The 22937-nt window shown below is 43.3% G+C and overlaps 1 protein-coding gene across 1 annotated transcript in view; it reads left to right on the top strand.

Moving 5' to 3' along the window:
• si:dkey-34e4.1 (carboxyl-terminal PDZ ligand of neuronal nitric oxide synthase protein) overlaps positions 1-16975 on the top strand; it is a 126111-nt gene extending 109136 nt beyond the window's left edge. The window contains exon 13 of the mRNA XM_034192984.1: positions 15898-16975. Coding sequence (XP_034048875.1) covers positions 15898-16435 — 538 coding nt within the window. The 3' untranslated portion in view covers positions 16436-16975. The remainder of the gene's footprint in view (positions 1-15897) is intronic.
• The last annotated feature ends 5962 nt before the right edge of the window (positions 16976-22937 follow it).

Below are 22937 nucleotides of genomic sequence, written 5' to 3'. Positions count from 1 at the left end.
AATTAAAAAAACTCAAACACAGACAAGATACCAAACAGAATAAAAATGTAGATGGTGCAAATTATGAGTGCTATGAGGAGTGAAAGCTGAATTTTCCCCAGTGAATACTGGTGTCCATCAGGGATGTGTTCTGTCTCTTACACTGTTCTATGCTTGCGTGGACTTGGTGTTTGGTAGGGTTGTGGAAACCAGCGGCTTTGCTGCTTTTGTTGGTGAGGAAATGTTTGCTGATCTCAATTCCGCAGACTTTGCTGTGAGTTTTGCTGAATCAGTTTTATAGCTTGATTGCATCACTTGAGCAGAGTGAGAAATCGGAGTGTCCAGACTAAGATCCAGGCTTTCTGTACCTTCCTGGACTTGGCCATCAAACGTGTTCGTATTCGTGGAGAAGTTGTGCATATAGCAAGTTTTGTAGCACCACTCCCAAGTTTCATAGTGGAGTGGAATAGAGGATTTTCAACAAAACAGATCAAATCTAAGCTTGTATCTTCCATATGCCTTATGTCAGACTGTAGCTGAACGTCCAAGTCTTATTTTTAAGAAAATCCTTCTCTATACCACTTCATCATGAAGTTGTAACTGGTGATGAAAAATTAAAGACTTGCCCTATAATTTCTCCAGTCAAAGCTACAGAAGCCTATAACTTCTCAAGGCTTGTCTGGGTGTCTTGATGGCTTTCCTCATTTGTCTCATTGCACAGTCAGTTTTTGAGAATTGCCTCCTCCAGACCATCGACTTCTATTTAATCCACTAGATTCCACTAGATGGCAGATGCAGCCTGTGAGCTGTTGCCAGGCTGCTGCCACCTTGCTTAGTGTTATTCCACGTCTTCACACATTAGATTCAGTAGAAATGTGATGCACTGACTTACACTTGGGTAAAAGTGATCTGAAAATGCTGTTTTGTGCAGCGTTCGAGTACAGCGACATTAAATTAAGGTTAAATCAATAAAAAATAAATAATAAATTGTGGAGTGAGCTTTCATAAGCGTGTATTATATGTAATATAATATAAATGATGTGGAGAAATGACAAATTGCAGAGGAAAAGGTTAGAAAATGATTTATTTTTTGTGTCGATCTGTATTCTGTAGTGACTTCAATTTTACTGTCTGAATACTTTGTCGTGATAAATATCTCACTATTCATTTTGCGAATCAGTTAGAAGTCTCACTTTCAAAGTCTCAATTTATCCCTTTTTAATTAGCCTCGGTTTTTTTCTTCATATCACGTTTTCCATCCTGAGATATTCTGAAAGAGCTAAATCATAGAATGGAAATGTTTTTCTCTCAATTTGGTGGGTCACATGACAGTCGCTTTGACATTCTATGTTCTACTAATATAAGAATATACACGAATGAGATTAATTTCTCTATGATATACTGAATATTCCAGTGTCGTGTTTTCAGATTTCTTTCAACTTGGTCCAGAAATGATTGAATAATCTTGCTTTCACCCTGGCTGGTGTGGCTGTTTCATTTTATTTATATTTTCGCGGAGAAGCACTCCATAAAAGCGGTGCCACAGGTAGGTTAAGAGCCGTTTTTAATGTTAATATCTTTAATATGATGCGAGAACGTGCAGCTCTTACTTTCACCCCTGATTATTTCCCATCTTGTACTTCCATCCATCCATCCATTTTCTTCTGCTTTATCCGGAGTCGGGTCGCAGGGGCAGCAGCTCAAGCAAAACCGCCCAGACCTCCCGATCCACACACATCTCCTCCAGCTCCTCCGGGGGAACCCCAAGGCGTTCCCAAGCCAGCCGAGAGATGTAGTCCCTCCTGTTATGTGTCGGACGCAGCTCGGAGAACCGACCAGCGTTTGAAGGACCCAGTATGAAATAAGCAGAGCACGGTACAAAGGCTAACTGAATTTAATACATAACAGTGATCATAACAAACGATAATATAACAAAAAGGTGCGGTCTGGCGTGGTGCGCTCCCAGCAGCGCTAATGGTCCGGAGCCAAAAGCTGTTTCGGACCCAAGGACCCCGCCGACACCCCCCAGGTGGCCGCAACAACCGAGTCTCAGGAAGTGTGCTGACGAGCGTGAGACCTCACCCTCTCCTCTTTCACAGACCGTGCATCAAACCTGGACGTTTCTCAGCGTCCGCTGCTGATGAGATGGCTCCCAAGACGACGATCTCACCCGTCTGGTCACAAGGTCGAGTCTCTGGCAAATGCACACTGTGCACTTCAGTCTTAAATGCCAACATACTCCAATCCCTCCAGATGCACCTCAGCTGTGAGTCCTGACGAGTCGCAGGTGATCAGGGTGAAGTCCTAACAGCCTCAGCAACACAGCCACTCAGTCCCAAATGCACGCCACCTGGGAGGAAACACAAAAGGCAAACAAACCAGCAGCCAGGCCCCCCCAGCCATACAACAGTACCCCACCCTCACGGGAAGCCTCCCGGCGACCACACACACCTGGCCCAGGAGAAACACCCCCCTCCAGGGACCATGGCTGGAAACCACGTCCGCGTTAGTCCTCCAACAGACTGGTTGAACTGGCTGCATCTTTGCCTTTGTTTCTGACAGTCTTAGCACAGGTGTGGCCAGGAGTTCCTACACCTGTGCGGTCAGCCTTTCACCAAAACATGTGTGATTAGTCAAAAACAAAACAACCAAAACATCCCCCCCCCTCCCCAGGGGACCGTCCCATCAAACCCCAGGGAAGGGGAGAAAGGAAAAACACCCCACCAACAAAAACGCTAAACACCCCCCCCCCCCCCCCCCCCCCCAAACGACACGCCGGGACCAACACCCCCCAGAGGGCCACTCGCCAACTCCAGGAGTAATAACCACGGCCGAGGTCCCTCTGGGATCCACCGTCACCCACGGGGACTACCAGCGCCCCCCAGAGGACCACTCGTCAACCCCAGGAGACGCCTCCCCACACGACCAATGGACCCAGCCCCGGCCGCCCACGGCTAGATGGACCCAACGCCCGTTCCCCCCCAGAGGACACCATAGTCAAACCCTGAGGGCGGAAACTGGGGGAGGGAAAACAAAACAAAAACCCCAAAAACCCCCCCCCTCCCCTCCCGGGTGCAGAGGCCACCTGGGAAACGCCCAGCACAACCCAACTGCACCCCTCCAGCAATGCCGACACTACGGCACCCCCGGCTGGAGTCAGAGGAGAAGAGAGGGCATAACAAAAAACAAAGAGAAAAAAACAACCCCAAATACCACCCCATCACCCCCCCAGGGGACCGTTCCACCTAATCCTGGGGATGTGAAACAAAAAGAAACAAGAAAAAAAAAAAAACAGACCAACACAGTTATTTGGGTCCCCGTCTTTCCTTTTTTTTTTTTTTTTTTTTTTTTTTTTTGTTTTGTGTAGCAAAGGCCGCAGGATCGCACCCCCAGACAAACAGTGGACAAAAAAAACAAAAGCCCACAAAAACCCACTCAAAAAAGACACCCACACAAAATGAACCAACACAAAACAAATCAGTGAGTTATACCGTCAAGCTCAACCAAATGGAACACACCTGTTCCTACTCAAGAGCTTGACGGTACCGTGATTCAGTCACCACAAGGGGGAACCAGAGTGCTAAAAAATGAAAAACCCCCTTTGGTGACAAAAAACAAACGAGCTGCATCTTCGTGCGCAGCTGTGTGCAACAACCAAAATGTGCTCAACTAAATAACGCCGGAGCTGAAACAACAGACGCAGTAGTTACCTTCTATCCGGGGAAACGGGGCTACGACTGTAGCACAGGAAGCCCAGCGACCCGTGCTAACAGAGCTCCGCCGTGCGCGTGAACCCATTACAAACGCACTCTTGCAGCTCCCGTTTAAGCCTCTTATCCGGTCGGAGTGTGACGCGAAGCTGTCGCCAGTCACACTCCACCACGACCCACGGATGAGGCACAAACACAGGACACGGCTGCACAAATTAGTATCCAGTAATGGGTTCTCAAACACGCACCTTCCGGGCGGAGAGCCCCGCAACTGATCCGGATAACCACTGAACGTCTGCTGCCGCCTTCCCGGCGCGTAACCGTCTCTGCTACCGCTGGGTCCGTGGTGTTTGGCCAGAGACTACTGTTATGTGTCGGACGCAGCTCGGAGAACCGACCAGCGTTTGAAGGACCCAGTATGAAATAAGCAGAGCACGGTACAAAGGCTAACTGAATTTAATACATAACAGTGATCATAACAAACGATAATATAACAAAAAGGTGCGGTCTGGCGTGGTGCGCTCCCAGCAGCGCTAATGGTCCGGAGCCAAAAGCTGTTTCGGACCCAAGGACCCCGCCGACACCCCCCAGGTGGCCGCAACAACCGAGTCTCAGGAAGTGTGCTGACGAGCGTGAGACCTCACCCTCTCCTCTTTCACAGACCGTGCATCAAACCTGGACGTTTCTCAGCGTCCGCTGCTGATGAGATGGCTCCCAAGACGACGATCTCACCCGTCTGGTCACAAGGTCGAGTCTCTGGCAAATGCACACTGTGCACTTCAGTCTTAAATGCCAACATACTCCAATCCCTCCAGATGCACCTCAGCTGTGAGTCCTGACGAGTCGCAGGTGATCAGGGTGAAGTCCTAACAGCCTCAGCAACACAGCCACTCAGTCCCAAATGCACGCCACCTGGGAGGAAACACAAAAGGCAAACAAACCAGCAGCCAGGCCCCCCCAGCCATACAACACCTCCAGCGTGTCCTGGCTCTTCCCCAGGGCCTCCTCCCAATGGGACGTGCCCAGAACACCTCTCCGAGGCGTCCAGGGGCCATCCGGAAAAGATGCCCGAGCCACCTCAACTGACTCCTTTCGACGTGGAGGAGATACTTGTCGTCAGTGATTAAAATTGTTCAACAAGAGTGGGGATTTTTTTTAAATTGCACCTTAAAATAATGAGATTATAATGACATGCGCTGTGCCGCTCACAGTCACACCCACACTTAGAGATGTGTACCCGCCACTGACTTCATGAATGAAACTCGGTCAATAAAGGATAATTGTGTAAAAATATAATATGTATATAAATGTATTGTAATGGTTTTAGGAGCTGCACTGAACAGCAGGTGCAGGACGCCTCAGCTCAGCAGCTTGAACAGCGCAGATCCGTGTAACTTTCAACACTAATATTTGGGAATGTGTGTGTGTCAGAGTACATTTAATACTTTCCTGACATAGTTTAATGTAATTTAATTTTACTGGCTCAATATCCAGGTCCAAATGGCATTTTAAAACGTATTTTGCGAGCATTTTTCTGAGTGTGTTCAGTCGCGAATCTCCATTGAAAATGCATTAACATCCAGGTACTTCATCAATATTTTGCCCGGTTCGGAGACGTCATGTCGTTGTCCATGGAGAGACGTTTTCGTTTCAAAGAAAAAAATATATACAGATAATATCATAAAATGCATTAAAATTGTAATCCTGCGAACTAATCCCCAGTTTTACTAAATATACCTGTAATCTGAATACGTCTTTTTTTTTTCTGTAACTGCAGCGGAATACAGTTACCCTTTTTTTGTATCCTAATTATGTAACGCTGTTACATGTATTCCATTACTCCCCAAGCCTGAATATAAATAGTCTGATCTTCTTCTGCGTTTGGATATTGGGTGTACAAATGAGGGATTGAGTTTGAATAAATGTCACAGCACAGTAATAGCACGGAAAATGCATATTTATGGTGAAACTCTCTCTTGAAAACATTGATCATGGCCACATTGATTTCCATTTATTTCTGGTTGTTAAACACTAACCAAGATGGCGGCGCTCTGGCAACAGCCAGCCAATGAGCGGATCGGCCTGGTCCTGCATCTAGTGAGTAAATAGAAATCGATGCTCCAGATATATTTAGCATACAGTACTGGAGTCTTTGTATTTCTAATCATAATTCATTGTAAATGAATTCCAAAAGATGTTCATTGACTTGGAAATGTTCATGTGTCCATCCCCTGTCCTGTAAGAGAAAACTGGCTTTAAAGGTGATGACTTCCTTGTTACACTAAAGGGTGCAATTACTTATGCAACCCATCATTTTGGCTTTATTTCAGTCATGATGTAGGGATTAGTTTTTATTGTAAGTTTAAAAGTCATAGTCTTATAATCAGAGCCATCTTATACTAAATCCAATAGTTTAATAGGCTGCATACCATCATCTCAAAAAGCCCAAAGCCCCCTGGTGCCTACAGTAGAAAAAGAAGGAGAGAAGAGAATTAAAAATGTGAAATAGACAGGGCAGAGACTAGAGGTGGGCGGAACAATCCTAATATTGATAATATCGATACCAACACTGGTATTGATATTGAACAATCCTTGTGTAAAAAGATCGATACTCAAGCTTTTTTTTCTCTCCCACACGCACTGAGTGCTGCTCACGCAGATTCATCAAAGTCTACTCTCTGTCTGTAAGAGCAGCGCTGTGTTGTGTCACACAACATAGAACAGTGCACCCTTGTATTGTGGCTTGTCAGCCCTCGACCTCAGGAGATTTTGTTTTAAGTTGTGTTGAGTGATTTTTTTTTTTTAACAAAAATGTTGATTGTGATAAAGTATTTTGTTGTCACGTACAATGTTTGGCGAAATTCTATCTTAGGTCTTATGGATCCTTTGGATGAATGAAGCTTAAATATGAAAAGGTATCGGTATCAGCGATACTGGGCCTGTATTTAGTTGGTATTGGATCAATACCAAAATTCCCAGTATCGCCCACCTCTAGCAACGACTCATCAATCAATCAATCAATCAATCAATCAATTTTTTTTTATATAGCACCAAATCACAACAAACAGTTGCCCCAAGGCGCTTTATATTGTAAGGCAAGGCCATACAATAATTATGTAAAACCCCAACAGTCAAAACGACCCCCTGTGAGCAAGCACTTGGCTACAGTGGGAAGAAAAAACTCCCTTTTAACAGCAAGAAACCTCCAGCAGAACCAGGCTCAGGGAGGGGCAGTGTTCTGCTGGGACTGATTGGGGCTGAGGGAGAGAACCAGGAAAAAGACATGCTGTGGAGGGGAGCAGAGATCGATCACTAATGATTAAATGCAGAGTGGTGCATACAGAGCAAAAAGAGAAAGAAACAGTGCATCATGGGAACCCCCCAGCAGTCTACGTCTATAGCAGCATAACTAAGGGATGGTTCAGGGTCACCTAACCAGCCCTAACTATAAGCTTTAGCAAAAAGGAAAGTTTTAAGCCTAATCTTAAAAGTAGAGAGGGTGTCTGTCTCCCTGATCTGAATTGGGAGCTGGTTCCACAGGAGAGGAGCCTGAAAGCTGAAGGCTCTGTTATGTGTCGGACGCAGCCCGGAGAACCGACCAGCGTTTGAAGGACCCAGTATAAAATAAGCAGAGTACGGTACAAAGGATAACAGAGTTTAATGAACATAACAGTGCTGTGAAAAATATAAACGTGCGCGGTCTGGCATGGTGGATTGCGGTGCGCTCCCAGCAGCGCTAACGGTCCGGAGCCAGAACTGGTTCGGACCCAAGGACCCCGCCGACACCCCCCAGGTGGCCGCGACAAACCGAGTCTGTGAAAGAAGGAATCATTATGTGAGTCCACACTCCACACACAGAGAGAACGCTCAAAGGTGTACAGACAGCAAACACTTCCTGGCTTAATTACTAATCAGCTTCCCACCCTGCAGGCATGGAACAACCAGTTCACAAACTCACTGCAGCGGAAGCTGATTTAAACGACCAACATACAGCTCAATATAATAAGGTGTGAGGGACACCACATTTACTGACTGTATAAATGTTAGTCACAAAATCTAACGTACCTCAGGAAGTGTGCTGACGAGCGTGAGACCTCACCCTCTCCTCTTTCACAGACCATGCATCAAACCTGGACGTTCTCTGCATCCACTGATGATGAGATGGCTCCCGAGACGACGATCTCACCCGTCTGGTCACAAGGTCGAGTCTCTGGCAAATACACACTGTGTACTCCAGTCTTAAATGCCACCATGTTCCAATCCATGAAGATGCACCACAGCTATGAGTCCTGACGAGCCGCAGGTGATCAGGGTGAGGTCCTGATAAACTCAGCTACACAGCCACTCAGTCCCAAATGCAAGCCACCTGGAAGGAAAAACAAAAGACAGAAACAAAAAGGCAGCCAGGCCCCCCAGCCATACAACAGGCTCTGCCTCCCATTCTACTCTTACAAACCCTAGGAACTACAAGTAAGCCTGCAGTCTGAGAGCGAAGCGCTCTATTGGGGTGATATGGTACTACGAGGTCCCTAAGATAAGATGGGACCTGATTATTCAAAACCTTATAAGTAAGAAGAAGAATTTTAAATTCTATTCTAGAATTAACAGGAAGCCAATGAAGAGAGGCCAATATGGGTGAGATATGCTCTCTCCTTCTAGTCCCCGTCAGTACTCTAGCTGCAGCATTTTGAATTAACTGAAGGCTTTTTAGGGAACTTTTAGGACAACCTGATAATAATGAATTACAATAGTCCAGCCTAGAGGAAATAAATGCATGAATTAGTTTTTCAGCATCACTCTGAGACAAGACCTTTCTGATTTTAGTGATATTGCATAAATGCAAAAAAGCAGTCCTACATATTTGTTTAATATGCGCTTTGAATGACATATCCTGATCAAAAATGACTCCAAGATTTCTCACAGTATTACTAGAGGTCAGGGTAATGCCATCCAGAGTAAGGATCTGGTTAGACACCATGTTTCTAAGATTTGTGGGGCCAAGAACAATAACTTCAGTTTTATCTGAGTTTAAAAGCAGGAAATTAGAGGTCATCCATGTCTTTATGTCTGTAAGACAATCCTGCAGTTTAGCTAATTGGTGTGTGTCCTCTGGCTTCATGGATAGATAAAGCTGGGTATCATCTGCGTAACAATGAAAATTTAAGCAATACCGTCTAATAATACTGCCTAAGGGAAGCATGTATAAAGTGAATAAAATTGGTCCTAGCACAGAACCTTGTGGAACTCCATAATTAACTTTAGTCTGTGACGAAGATTCCCCATTTACATGAACAAATTGTAATCTATTAGACAAATATGATTCAAACCACCGCAGCGCAGTGCCTTTAATACCTATGGCATGCTCTAATCTCTGTAATAAAATTTTATGGTCAACAGTATCAAAAGCAGCACTGAGGTCTAACAGAACAAGCACAGAGATGAGTCCACTGTCCGAGGCCATAAGAAGATCATTTGTAACCTTCACTAATGCTGTTTCTGTACTATGATGAATTCTAAAACCTGACTGAAACTCTTCAAATAGACCATTCCTCTGCAGATGATCAGTTAGCTGTTTTACAACTACCCTTTCAATAATTTTTGAGAGAAAAGGAAGGTTGGAGATTGGCCTATAATTAGCTAAGATAGCTGGGTCAAGTGATGGCTTTTTAAGTAATGGTTTAATTACTGCCACCTTAAAAGCCTGTGGTACATAGCCAACTAACAAAGATAGATTGATCATATTTAAGATTGAAGCATTAAATAATGGTAGGGCTTCCTTGAGCAGCCTGGTAGGAATGGGGTCTAATAAACATGTTGATGGTTTGGATGAAGTAACTAATGAAAATAACTCAGACAGAACAATCGGAGAGAAAGAGTCTAACCAAATACCGGCATCACTGAAAGCAGCCAAAGATAACGATACGTCTTTGGGATGGTTATGAGTAATTTTTTCTCTAATAGTTAAAATTTTGTTAGCAAAGAAAGTCATGAAGTCATTACTAGTTAAAGTTAATGGAATACTCAGCTCAATAGAGCTCTGACTCTTTGTCAGCCTGGCTACAGTGCTGAAAAGAAACCTGGGGTTGTTCTTATTTTCTTCAATTAGTGATGAGTAGAAAGATGTCCTAGCTTTACGGAGGGCTTTTTTATAGAGCAACAGACTCTTTTTCCAGGCTAAGTGAAGATCTTCTAAATTAGTGAGACGCCATTTCCTCTCCAACTTACAAGTTATCTGCTTTAAGCTACGAGTTTGTGAGTTATACCACGGAGTCAGGCACTTCTGATTTAAAGCTCTCTTTTTTAGAGGAGCTACAGCATCCAAAGTTGTCTTCAATGAGGATGTAAAACTATTGACGAGATACTCTATCTCACTTACAGAGTTTAGGTAGCTACTCTGCACTGTGTTGGTATATGGCATTAGAGAACATAAAGAAGGAATCATATCCTTAAACCTAGTTACAGCGCTTTCTGAAAGACTTCTAGTGTAATGAAACTTATTCCCCACTGCTGGGTAGTCCATCAGAGTAAATGTAAATGTTATTAAGAAATGATCAGACAGAAGGGAGTTTTCAGGGAATACTGTTAAGTCTTCTATTTCCATACCATAAGTCAGAACAAGATCTAAGATATGATTAAAGTGGTGGGTGGACTCATTTACTTTTTGAGCAAAGCCAATTGAGTCTAATAATAGATTAAATGCAGTGTTGAGGCTGTCATTCTCAGCATCTGTGTGGATGTTAAAATCGCCCACTATAATTATCTTATCTGAGCTAAGCACTAAGTCAGACAAAAGGTCTGAAAATTCACAGAGAAACTCACAGTAACGACCAGGTGGACGATAGATAATAACAAATAAAACTGGTTTTTGGGACTTCCAATTTGGATGGACAAGACTAAGAGTCAAGCTTTCAAATGAATTAAAGCTCTGTCTGGGTTTGTGATTAATTAATAAGCTGGAATGGAAGATTGCTGCTAATCCTCCGCCCCGGCCCGTGCTACGAGCATTCTGACAGTTAGTGTGACTCGGGGGTGTTGACTCATTTAAACTAACATATTCATCCTGCTGTAACCAGGTTTCTGTAAGGCAGAATAAATCAATATGTTGATCAATTATTATATCATTTACCAACAGGGACTTAGAAGAGAGAGACCTAATGTTTAATAGACCACATTTAACTGTTTTAGTCTGTGGTGCAGTTGAAGGTGCTATATTATTTTTTCTTTTTGAATTTTTATGCTTAAATAGATTTTTGCTGGTTATTGGTAGTCTGGGAGCAGGCACCGTCTCTACGGAGATGGGGTAATGAGGGGATGGCAGGGGGAGAGAAGCTGCAGAGAGGTGTGTAAGACTACAACTCTGCTTCCTGGTCCCAACCCTGGATAGTCACGGTTTTGGAGGATTTAAGAAAATTGGCCAGATTTCTAGAAATGAGAGCTGCTCCATCCAAAGTGGGATGGATGCCGTCTCTCCTAACAAGACCAGGTTTTCCCCAGAAGCTTTGCCAATTATCTATGAAGCCCACCTCATTTTTTGGACACCACTCAGACAGCCAGCAATTCAAGGAGAACATGGGGCTAAACGTCACTCCCGGTCTGATTGGGGAGGGGCCCAGAGAAAACTACAGAGTCCGACATTGTTTTTGCAAAGTTACACACCGATTTAATGTTAATTTTAGTGACCTCCGATTGGCGTAACCGGGTGTCATTACTGCCGACGTGAATTACAATCTTACCAAATTTACGCTTAGCCTTAGCCAGCAGTTTCAAATTTCCTTCAATGTCACCTGCTCTGGCCCCCGGAAGACAATTGACTATGGTTGCTGGTGTCGCTAACTTCACATTTCGCAAAACAGAGTCGCCAATAACCAGAGTTTGATCCTCGGCGGGTGTGTCGTCGAGTGGGGAAAAACGGTTAGAGATGTGAACGGGTTGGCGGTGTACACGGGGCTTCTGTTTAGGGCTACGCTTCCTCCTCACAGTCACCCAGTCAGCCTGCTTTCCCGGCTGCTCGGGATCTGCCAGGGGGTAACTAACGGCGGCTAAGCTACCTTGGTCCGCACCGACTACAGGGGCCTGGCTAGCTGTAGAATTTTCCACGGTGCGGAGCCGAGTCTCCAATTCGCCCAGCCTGGCCTCCAAAGCTACGAATAAGCTACACTTATTACAAGTACCGTTACTGCTAAAGGAGGCCGAGGAATAACTAAACATTTCACACCCAGAGCAGAAAAGTGCGGGAGAGACAGGAGAAGCCGCCATGCTAAATCGGCTAAGAGCTAGTAGCTACGCTAAGCTAGCGGATTCCTAAAAACACGCAAAGTGAATAATGTGTAAATAATTTAGAGGTGATTCAGCAGAAGGAGTGCTTTAGTTAAGGCACGTAAAGATTACACTGGGAAACAAATCGTAATCTAGATAACTAGATCAATCTAACTGCACAGATTAAACAGCTAACAGATACAGAAAAACACCGCTGTGCTCCGGAACAGGAAGTGATACAATACCGCAGTGAGAGCCAACGACCAGTAGAGGCAAGCCTCATCACAAAAGACAATGACAGTTGGTCTAACAAACATGGTAATTTGAGTCTTTTGCACAAAAATATTAATTTGATGTTCAAACGATACCTTTATAAATTGAAAATTGAGTTTAAATTTGTCATAAATGTCATCATACAAATTGTGAATACAACTGTACTAATAATTTGTATGATGACACTTTTTTACTACTCTTCTTTTTTGTTTATAAAATAAAAAACATCAGACACCGTCTTTGCTGTAACTGTGTAAGAGTATGAACACGGTAATTGATTGGTTAATTAGCTGTGATGTCGTGTACACCAGATAAAGATCTTGCCAAAGGCAGCAAATTGGTTCGTGCCGGCTCTGGGGAGTTTAAACATTAATGGCCTTCTGTGGTGACCAGAAATGGATCCATGTTCCTGTTGTAGTGGTGTAGGTGAGGCGTTTAAGCACACAAGGTTCCATTACAAAAATGGTGATATCAGCAGGTGATTTCAATTGAGAGCTCCTGCTTACAGTTGTGCTCATACGTTTACATACGATGGCAAAATTTTTGATTTTTCTGGCCATTTTTCAGAGAATATGAACGATAACACAAAAACCTTTCTTTTCCCTCATGGTTAGTGGCTGGGTGAAGCTATTTATTGTCATACAACTGCGTTATCAGTCACAAAAACCACCTGAGGAAGTGATTGGTTGGAATGAAGTCATGCACTCCACATACATGGTTTGAGGGTTCTGATTGGACTCACTTTGGCAGAGACAACTCTGTTACTGATCTTAATGAAATCTGTCAATCACTGTATCCAATCACAGATAAGAAACGAGTGAGTTTGGGGAGTGGGAGGGGTGGGGGAGGTTAACTTTGGAGAGTACTGTTGAAATGACCTTGTGCCAAACCAACAGTTATTTGGGGAGATTCAGATGGGGAATATTGCTTACAGTATGAGAGAACATCAGGTATGACATTTTGGCCATTGTGCACTTCTTGGGTCAGGATCCAGCAGGGAGGTTCCCCAGTGTTGAGGAACTCAGCAGCTGGAGAAGTCCAAGAGGAAGCCCAAGTTTCACCGAGCTGCAGCAGATAGATGATTACTTTACAGAGGTGGGGTTGGTCTGGTTGTCTGCTTTGGTGGTTGACATCCACTACCCAAGGTGGTTTCATAATGTGTTGGATGCGGCACCTTGACCTGACCTGGGGCATTATGCACAAAGACACGTGGATTTCCTACTGAAACATGGTGTACACCAAAACCCAGAAACTGGCATAAAACACAGAAATATTCACATGCATCAAAGTGTGCAAACCCATGGATCCAGGCACGTTCCGTTTGAACATCCCAGTCAACGTGGAAATGAGTGCACACGCACTGCACTCCTCTCTTTCTATGCCCCCATTTACGAAAAATCCGGCGAGGGGGTGGACCACTCCTTACTCAAAGCCTGCTCACAGGCGAATGACGCAACCAACAGGCTTGGAAAAACTCACGCATGCGCACGAGGGTTCAAGCTTGTCTGACGCAATCACACGTGATTCAAATCCATATGGTTTTTGAAAAAATAATAAGGTCGGATACTTTTCTAATAGACCTCGTAAATATGCAACTGTATTTAAATAGTTTGATTGGGTTATTTGCCGGTACCATAAGTGTGGAGTGAAGTGTGTTTGACGTCTACCACTATCTCTGTGTTGTTGTGTGTAAAAATTAAAGCACTCTTAAAGGCGGCGTGCAAAAACATGAAAGCTGTGACTCAGTCGCCGTTCTCCCACGCAGCTCGCCGCAGTGTGAAATGAAATGAGTGCGTCCGTGTGTGTAAATGCTGAGGCTCAAAGCAGCGCACACACACTGAAGTTAAACCATATTAGGTGCGCGGCAGCTGACATAGTGTGATATTCACATTACACACTGTGTTTACTGACAAATACTGAACACAGGATGACAATCAGGGCCTTTTAAGAAATTCTCTAGTTCCACCATCAAGAAAAAGAAAAGACATTAATAATAACAAAAAAAAAAAAACATATTTGAATGCACACATGCCCAAATGTGCCCGCGCTGGTTTTCGTTCGGAATAATTACACAAATAAACTATTTAACCACTAAGCAGCCATCCATCTCGCACCGTGCCAGCCTCTCGCCTGATGTGCAATTGTGCATCACATATGATTTGAACATTAATGGAATGAAAGTGTTTCCTATTAAAGACAAATTTGTCATGTGATGGCACCTTTATAGCAATATGCGTGCAGTCAATAGCTCCGATTACATTAGGGAAATCAGCACTTGCTGCAAATTGAACTTTAATGTTGGAATGTGATGTACCTGGACGACATACGGATGATTTTGTTCCACACAGCTGCCATGGCTCGGCTCAAGGTTGACCGGCACATGCCTGACCGGTCGGCCAGCTCCCGCTGGAATGCCCCTGTTGGCAGGAAACCCAGCATGTTCAGCACCTGTGTGGGCACAGACAACCCCTCTGGGCTGGTCGCGTTCTGCCCACAACTCCAGTAACAGTGACCTTGGTAATTGAAATCAGCTTATGAGCCAATTATCGTCATTTGCAAGTAAATCCTAACATTCCCTGAATACACGCCCACCTCGGATTGCACCATTTGCAAGGTCCTCTAACAGCTAATGCAGCCACTGTCAATACCATTTTATGCATCACTTTGGACGTGCTTTTATATCCACCCATATGTGGGTGTGTTAATTGCTCAGTGTGTCTCTGGTGTGCAAATCACTCTGATGACTTCTTGTTTTCACACTTTTAACAGTTCCCGGCATCACCTCTACATGTCGGCAGTAGACCAGTAGCTGTAGAAACATGCGTACGCCAGCCAGGATTTTTGCATGAGGCACCGCACATTTCCACAGTCATCTCACTTTTGATACACCTGAACGTTGGCGTGGAGACAGACGGACGCCATGTCTTTTTGCGTACGCACGCTGGGAACATGAGACCCCTGACCTGACCTTACCTCAGGGAGCATTTTAGGCTTTGGTAGACTTCTGTGCTCTATTGAGTGCTTTCGGACTTTCTTGCCACGGTTTACTTTCACGGCTATAAGAAGCCAGCTGTTGTTGTTGCAGACAGCAAAATGTCTCATGAGGTTACAGCAGCACATAAGTCAGTTACCGGGGCCAGGATTCATCAACAGGCAGGATATCAGGAGAGAACCCAGTTAACAGCTTCCACTATCATGTCAATGGGAGGAGTTGGAGGAAGCAAAGCTTGTTAGCAGGTTTATGCCAGATCTCATTTGAAAGCAGACTGGGATTGTGTGCATGTGCACTGGCCGCTCATGTCGTTATTGTGGTGTAATCAGGGAAAATGTAATGTGACTATTTATGGCAGCAAATGAGAGGAAAGCCAGCAGCCCTTCTCCTCACTTTCTTTCGCTGTCCCTCTGTTGTCTTACCAGGGGAGCAGTGGGATGGAGATAAGTGCCTCGACAGGCACGGCCGCGTAGAGCATGAGAAAGATAGTCTTGTCTGGTAACAGCTGACGTCACGGCGTGCTCAGTTAAATGGGGCTGTAATGTGAGAGCTAATCTGGCTTCAGGCTTCGTCTCAGTGCGCCAACGAAACACACCAATGCGTTCACAGAGCTTCAGTCCTCACCTTGATCACAAAATGTATTCTGTCAAATTTCACTAAGTAGTGTCTCTGCTCTGTCACTGGCAGGTGTAAGGAGACAATCCCCAAGATCGACCCTCCTCCACCAACCACAAACCGCAAACGGGCCAGTCGAACCTTGTCTCCGGGGTCAGAAGTCACAGCTGTGCCCACAGAGGTCACCGTTAATGATGTGGTGCCCAGCCGCAGCAGCAGCCTCTCCTTCCCGGACATCACCCCCAGCTCCCTGTCCTCCGCTGACTTCCACTCCCTCAGCAACGGCGAAAGCAGCTCATCCTCCGCCAGCGAGGACTCGGGGGTTCGCTCCGAGACCAAGTCCCTGCTGTCGCCCCTGGTTGACAATGACAACCCATCAGGGAACCGAGGGACGTTTTTAACGGCGTCCAGCGGCTGCGACAGCCCCCTAGAGGTGCGGAGTGACTCGCACTCTGCCACGCCCCCTGCTGTCAAATCATACGCAGACAGCCGTGAGCGCTCTCTGCCCTTCTCGTCTCCCATTAACGAAACCTGTCTTCACATCAGTTTTTCTGAGGACGAGCTGCTGGACAGCAGCCAAGACGACCCTCACGTCCCGCAGCGAAGTTAGAAGACATTATTTTTGGGAGCTCCTCTACGTTTGCACTGGACTCCGTTTCGGGGCTCACTCGATCCAATCCACTCGTGACACAATGCAGGCAAAAGTAAAATGATTTATTATGTAAAATATTCACACGTGGACATATTTTAGTATTTTGTAATGAGGTGAATTCTCTAATTTAGTTTTTAGACAGTAGAATGCTGAGCAGAATACATGTAGCCTATCTTGCACTATTTAGGACGAACTCTAGAATTCAAAACCAACAAGGGAACATGTTTTATTTTTGCTAACAGTCGACGTTAAAGCTAGTTCATCAACAAATTACACACAACACAGGTGATGTTCGGAAGAGCCTCGTCTTCTTTGAAGCACTTCACTGGATGACAGTTGGAAAGAAAGAAACAGGAAAGTCAGAGAGGAGCCAAAGAGAGGGAAGAACTGAGCAGACTGAACTGTGTTTATGCCCGTCCATCTGTGGCTTTCGATTGCTTCTGTTCTAAAGGCGCCTCACACAGAACAGTTCAACATAAAAATTCAAATGCATAATTAAAAACAGAAGTAAAAGAATAAAACAGATAAAAAAAAACCTTCAAAAGAAAGAGAATAAAAATTGGTTTTAAGTCTTGACTTAAAAATGTCCACGGACTCTGACTGCCTCATGGTCGCAGGAAGACCTTTCCACAGAACAGGTGCACAATAACAAAAAGTTGTTTACACACCCGCTGACTTCTTCTTCACCCTGGGAGCCAAGAGAAGTCCCGCATCCTGCGACCGCAAAGCCCGGGCCGGCATGTAGAGTTCCACCAGATATGTAACAATCATGGGCGCAATTTGGTGGGGGATAGGGGGGACATGTCCCCCCACCTTTTCAACCAGGGGGGACAGAATATGGTACGTCCCCCCCACCTTCTGACATATATGTATGTACTTGAAACATGCTATGTCAGTCTTATGTGCAAACCATGTTAGAATAGTATCTTTGTTTCTGCAAGTTTGTATTTTTAGCAGCATTGACTTGTTTACACCTGTTTCTTGTTTGTCACATTCAGAATTTTCTGGGACTGCATTTGCCCAGATTTGAAACCAAAAATAGTTGCCTTCAGGGACTAGTGTCTACACATAAGTATCAATGGACCATATGCTAATTTACTAAATTCTGAAAGTTAGAAAAGGAAATCAGAAAAGCTATCTGGGACCTCAGCACATCTGCAATTATTGCTTGATCTCCAAAATCAGTCTATGCAAGCGAAATTATGTTCAGTATGAGTGCCGTCATTAGTGCCACTTTGAAAATTAAATTCATGATAAGTAATTTATCCTAAACTTATGATCTATTGTTTTTTCAAACTTATGCAAAAACAAATCTTGAGGAAAAAAAAATACAGTATGCGATAGTTAATAATTATTAAGAGCCTGTTCTTTCATATTTATGAATACATTTTACCACAATGCAGTTGTTTTTTTTATGAAAACTCAACCTATCATTCTTTTTGAGTTCTACACATGTGGTAAAACCTTATTTACACCAGGATGTTAATAAAATCAGTGCTGGCTATTCTCAGAATAGAGTACTTATATCCACACTTTCATATTGCATAACTCAAATGGTGTCCACTTTATGGTCTTCTCAAAACATTAAAATTACTGTTCTGGATGCTCAGAATGCATCTGAGCTTATCTAGAAACCGTTGGCTTCTGGGGGCATAAAGCGCCCCCAGACCCCCGGCCTATGGACTTCGGCCCTGCGGGCCTCGCACTTTGCCCCACCCCCAATTTCTAGTTCTAAATTGCGCCCTTGGTAACAATACGTAACACATTGTTACGTATGATTTGCTATTGTGTGTAGCCACATCTCTACTTCAGCAATGTTGTTTCAGACTTAAATATCATGTATCGATGTGAAAAGAGAACATACAGTCTGATCATACTGGACGTCCCAAATATAGCCCAAATGTACAGTCCCATCATGTATGCAGTAGAAAAAGCCTGCACACTGTTTACACACACAAAAAAGTAAAAGTACTCATTCATATCAAGCATGTGGCTACAGGTACAGACATTTCTGTACATTTTGATCATTAGTACTGCGCAGGGATCAAATCAAATCAATTTTATTTATATAGCGCCAAATCACAACAACAGTTGCCCCAAGGCACTTTATATTGTAAGGCAAAAGCCAAACAATAATTACAGAAAACCCCAACGGTCAAAACAACCCCCTATGAGCAAGCACTTGGCGACAGTGGGAAGGAAAAACTCCCTTTTAACAGGAAGAAACCTCCAGCAGAACCAGGCTCAGGGAGGGGCAGTCTTCTGCTGGGACTGGTTGGGGCTGAAGGGAGAGAATCAGGAAAAAGACATGCTGTGGAAGGGAGCAGAGATCAATCACTAATGATTAAATGCAGAGTGGTGCATACAGAGCAAAAAGAGAAAGAAACACTCAGTGCATCATGGGAACCTCCAGCAGTCTAAGTCTATAGCAGCATAACTAAGGGATGGTTCAGGGTCACCTGATCCAGCCCTAACTATAAGCTTTAGCAAAAAGGAAAGTTTTAAGCCTAATCTTAAAAGTAGAGAGGGTGTCTATCTCCCTGATCCGAATTGGGAGCTGGTTCCACAGGAGAGGAGCCTGAAAGCTGAAGGCTCTGCCTCCCATTCTACTCTTACAAACCCTAGGAACTACAAGTAAGCCTGCAGTCTGAGAGTGAAGCGCTCTATTGGGGTGATATGGTACTAAGAGGTCCCTAAGATAAGATGGGACCTGATTATTCAAAACCTTATAAGTAAGAAGAAGAATTTTAAATTCTATTCTAGAATAACAGGAAGCCAATGAAGAGAGGCCAATATGGGTGAAATATGCTCTCTCCTTCTAGTCCCCGTCAGTACTCTAGATGCAGCATTTTGAATTAACTGAAGGCTTTTCAGGGAACTTTTAGAACAACCTGATAATAATGAATTACAATAGTCTAGCCTAGAGGAAATAAATGCATGAATTAGTTTTTCAGCATCACTCTGAGACATTTCTAATTTTAGAGATATTGCGCAAATGTAAAAAAGCAGTCCTACATATTTGCTTAATATGCGCATTGAAGGACATATCCTGATCAAAAATGACTCCAAGATTTCTCACAGTATTACTAGAGGTCAGGGTAATGTCATCCAGAGTAAGGATCTGGTTAGACACCATGTTTCTAAGATTTGTGGGGCCAAGTACAATAACTTCAGTTTTATCTGAATTTAAAAGCAGAAAATTAGAGGTCATCCATGTCTTTATGTCTGTAAGACATTCCTGCAGTTTAACTAATTGGTGTGTGTCCTCTGGCTTCATGGATAGAGAAAGCTGGGTATCATCTGCGTAACAATGAAAATTTAAGCAATGCTTTCTAATAATACTGCCCAAGGGAAGCATGTATAAAGTGAATAAAATTGGTCCTAGCACAGAACCTTGTGGAACTCCATAATTAACCTTAGTCTGTGAAGAAGACTCCCCATTTACATGAACAAATTGTAATCTATTAGATAAATATGATTCAAACCACCGCAGTGCAGTGCCTTTAATACCTATGGCATGCTCTAATCTCTGTAATAAAATTTTATGGTCAATAGTATCAAAAGCAGCACTGAGGTCTAACAGGACTTGCACAGAGATGAGTCCACTGTCTGAGGCCATAAGAAGATCATTTGTAACCTTCACTAATGCGGGTTTCTGTACTATGATGAATTCTAAAACCTGACTGAAACTCTTCAAATAGACCATTCCTCTGCAGATGATCAGTTAGCTGTTTTACAACTACCCTTTCAAGAATTTTTGAGAGAAAAGGAAGGTTGGAGATTGGCCTATAATTAGCTAAGATAGCTGGGTCAAGTGATGGCTTTTTAAGTAATGGTTTAATTACTGCCACCTTAAAAGCCTGAGGTACATAGCCAACTAATAAAGATAGATTGATCATATTTAAGATCGAAGCATTAATTAATGGTAGGGCTTCCTTGAGCAGCCTGGTAGGAATGGGGTCTAATAGACATGTTGATGGTTTGGATGAAGTAACTAATGAAAATAACTCAGACAGAACAATCGGAGAGAAAGAGTCTAACCAAATACCGGCATCACTGAAAGCAGCCAAAGATAATGATATGTCTTTGGGATGGTTATGAGTAATTTTTTCTCTAATAGTTAAAATTTTATTAGCAAAGAAAGTCATGAAGTCATTACTAGTTAAAGTTAAAGGAATACTCGGCTCAATAGAGCTCTGACTCTTTGTCAGCCTGGCTACAGTGCTGAAAAGAAACCTGGGGTTGTTCTTAAATTGCACCGATCTCATATATTAGGGCAGTATTAGTCCAATATTGGGGGAGTGTGAAACTACTGCGTGTCAGAGTGCCACACACTCAGCACTACTGCTGGACATGTGCAGAAATGTACTTGTAGCCATTCACATTTGAGATATGTTTCATACCTGTAGCCACGCCCTATTCCAAATGCTGTTATATGTGATTTTAAAAAAAGCCAAGCAGCCAAGCAGTAATGGCCAATTAGACACAACAGGGGATAAAACAAATATGTTGTGTTAGTGTGTGTGTCTGTGTGTCGTCGAAGAAGTAAGTCCTTTATCAGCCTTGAGGCACACTGTTACCTGTACTTGTCCCCAAAACACCGTACAGGATGCCAGTCTGTCGCAGGTCACTTCATTGTACAAGGCTGGTGTCAATTTACAATTGGGTGAGCTTAGACAATGCAGATGAAGTATCCAAGATCACAGACAGGTAGTATGAATAACATACTTGGAATTGAACCCTAGTCTGTAGTCCAATTCCAGTCCCACAGAGCATTCCGCAAAAGTCAACATCATATATTTTCTGGACTATATTTCGCACCAGATTATTAGTTCCATCTGTTGAAAAATGCTTCATGAAGAGGGAAAAAACCACATACATGTTGCATCGCTTATGTTTATTTTTCAAAATACTTACTTCAGCACTTCAATATACTTGTGCTTCATGCAGTAAGAAGTGAAATTAACTAATCAGGACATTGTTCATAACGCAAACACTGCATTATCAAGCAGAAGCTAAGGAGCTAATTAATGTTATGTGAGGCACAAAGTGTTTAGGAGTAAAATGCTTCTTGTGGCCACTGAGTAGCTAAATGTGTGCACCTTGTATGGCAGCACCCTCACATTGGGGTGAATTTGAGGCATTATTGTAAAGCACTTTGAGCATCCAAGGCAGATGGAAAAGTGTTATATAAATGCAGTCCATTTACCATTTAAACTTTTTAACTAATCACCCATTTTTAAAACATTGTAGTAAGCCTTACCTTAGCCTAACCGTCTTCCTTGTTGCTTTTCTGGCTGTTTGCAAACAAGTGTGGTGAGAAGTCTGAAAGTTATTCCTTCTCTTTATTCATGGTCAATCGCTTTGAGAGCATGATTTATTCACTTTGTTTTGGTCACTAAATCCCAGCATACCGTTGGTGACTGGCATCTAGCTTAATGATACGTTACTGCTACATTCTGCTCCAGAGTGTGGACCACACATAAGCAGGGCTGCTTATCACCCATACAGATTGTGCCATCTTATGGCCAGAGATGGTAATGCAATGTTCTTTTGATGTATAAGTCAATTTGAAATATAATTTGCCTGTCCAGGTGAACAAGTAAAAAAAAAAAAAAAAAATGTGGATCATAGATTGGAAAACATGTTCATGAATTAGTGGAAAAAACAATGTTTAAGCTTCTTCCTGGGTCATTAGCTTTACAGGAGCGTTCAGGTTTCCCTGTCAACACTCCAACTGTATGACAGAAACAGTCTGCCTTTGTACATGAAATTTACTTCAGCGTTAACTTTTTTCTGACATATCAGTGTGCCCCCCCAGATACACACACACACACACAAAGAGGTTGTGCAATTTTAATCCCAGTCTTTTTTTTTTTTTTTTTTTGGCTCTGTTTTATTAAATTAGTGACACTAATGTGACCTGTGACAAGTAGAACTGACAATAAATCAATGTGCGGGAAAGTAGGAATGTGAAGGTGTTGGAAGAAGGTTGGGGGGTGTTTTATCCATGAACATCACTTGTGATTGGGAGCCAAACCAGCAATTTAAATAATATGTAGTAATAAAGAAGAGTTGAACAAATTCAGCACTTAGTGGTGTTTTTTTTTTTAACACAGTAGGTAGTTTATTTTGCATTTTCCCTTTTTTTCTGCCCAGGGTCGGCAAAATAAATCTGATGGATTCGCACATTCATTTGGCACAAAATTTACACCGTGCCCATTGTGACATGACTCCAGATGAACATGGAGGTGACCTTGAACCAGGGACCTCCTTTGGATGTAAACGCGCTAATCACTTATGACGCTGTGAAAAAATTAAAAAAACTATGTATTGTGTAAAATAATCAATGGCACAATCATGGTATTTTGATGATAGCGGAGTCTTGTTCTTAAAGAAATTACATGAAATATAGCCACAATTTGCTGGTTTTATCCTGGGCCTTATGTATTTTTGAGAT

The sequence above is a fragment of the Thalassophryne amazonica genome, chromosome 17 (genome assembly GCF_902500255.1).
Source record: "Thalassophryne amazonica chromosome 17, fThaAma1.1, whole genome shotgun sequence".
Lineage (NCBI taxonomy): Eukaryota > Metazoa > Chordata > Actinopteri > Batrachoidiformes > Batrachoididae > Thalassophryne > Thalassophryne amazonica.
The sequence above is the reverse complement of the archived record's forward strand: the minus strand, read 5'-3'. Positions and strand labels throughout refer to the sequence as shown.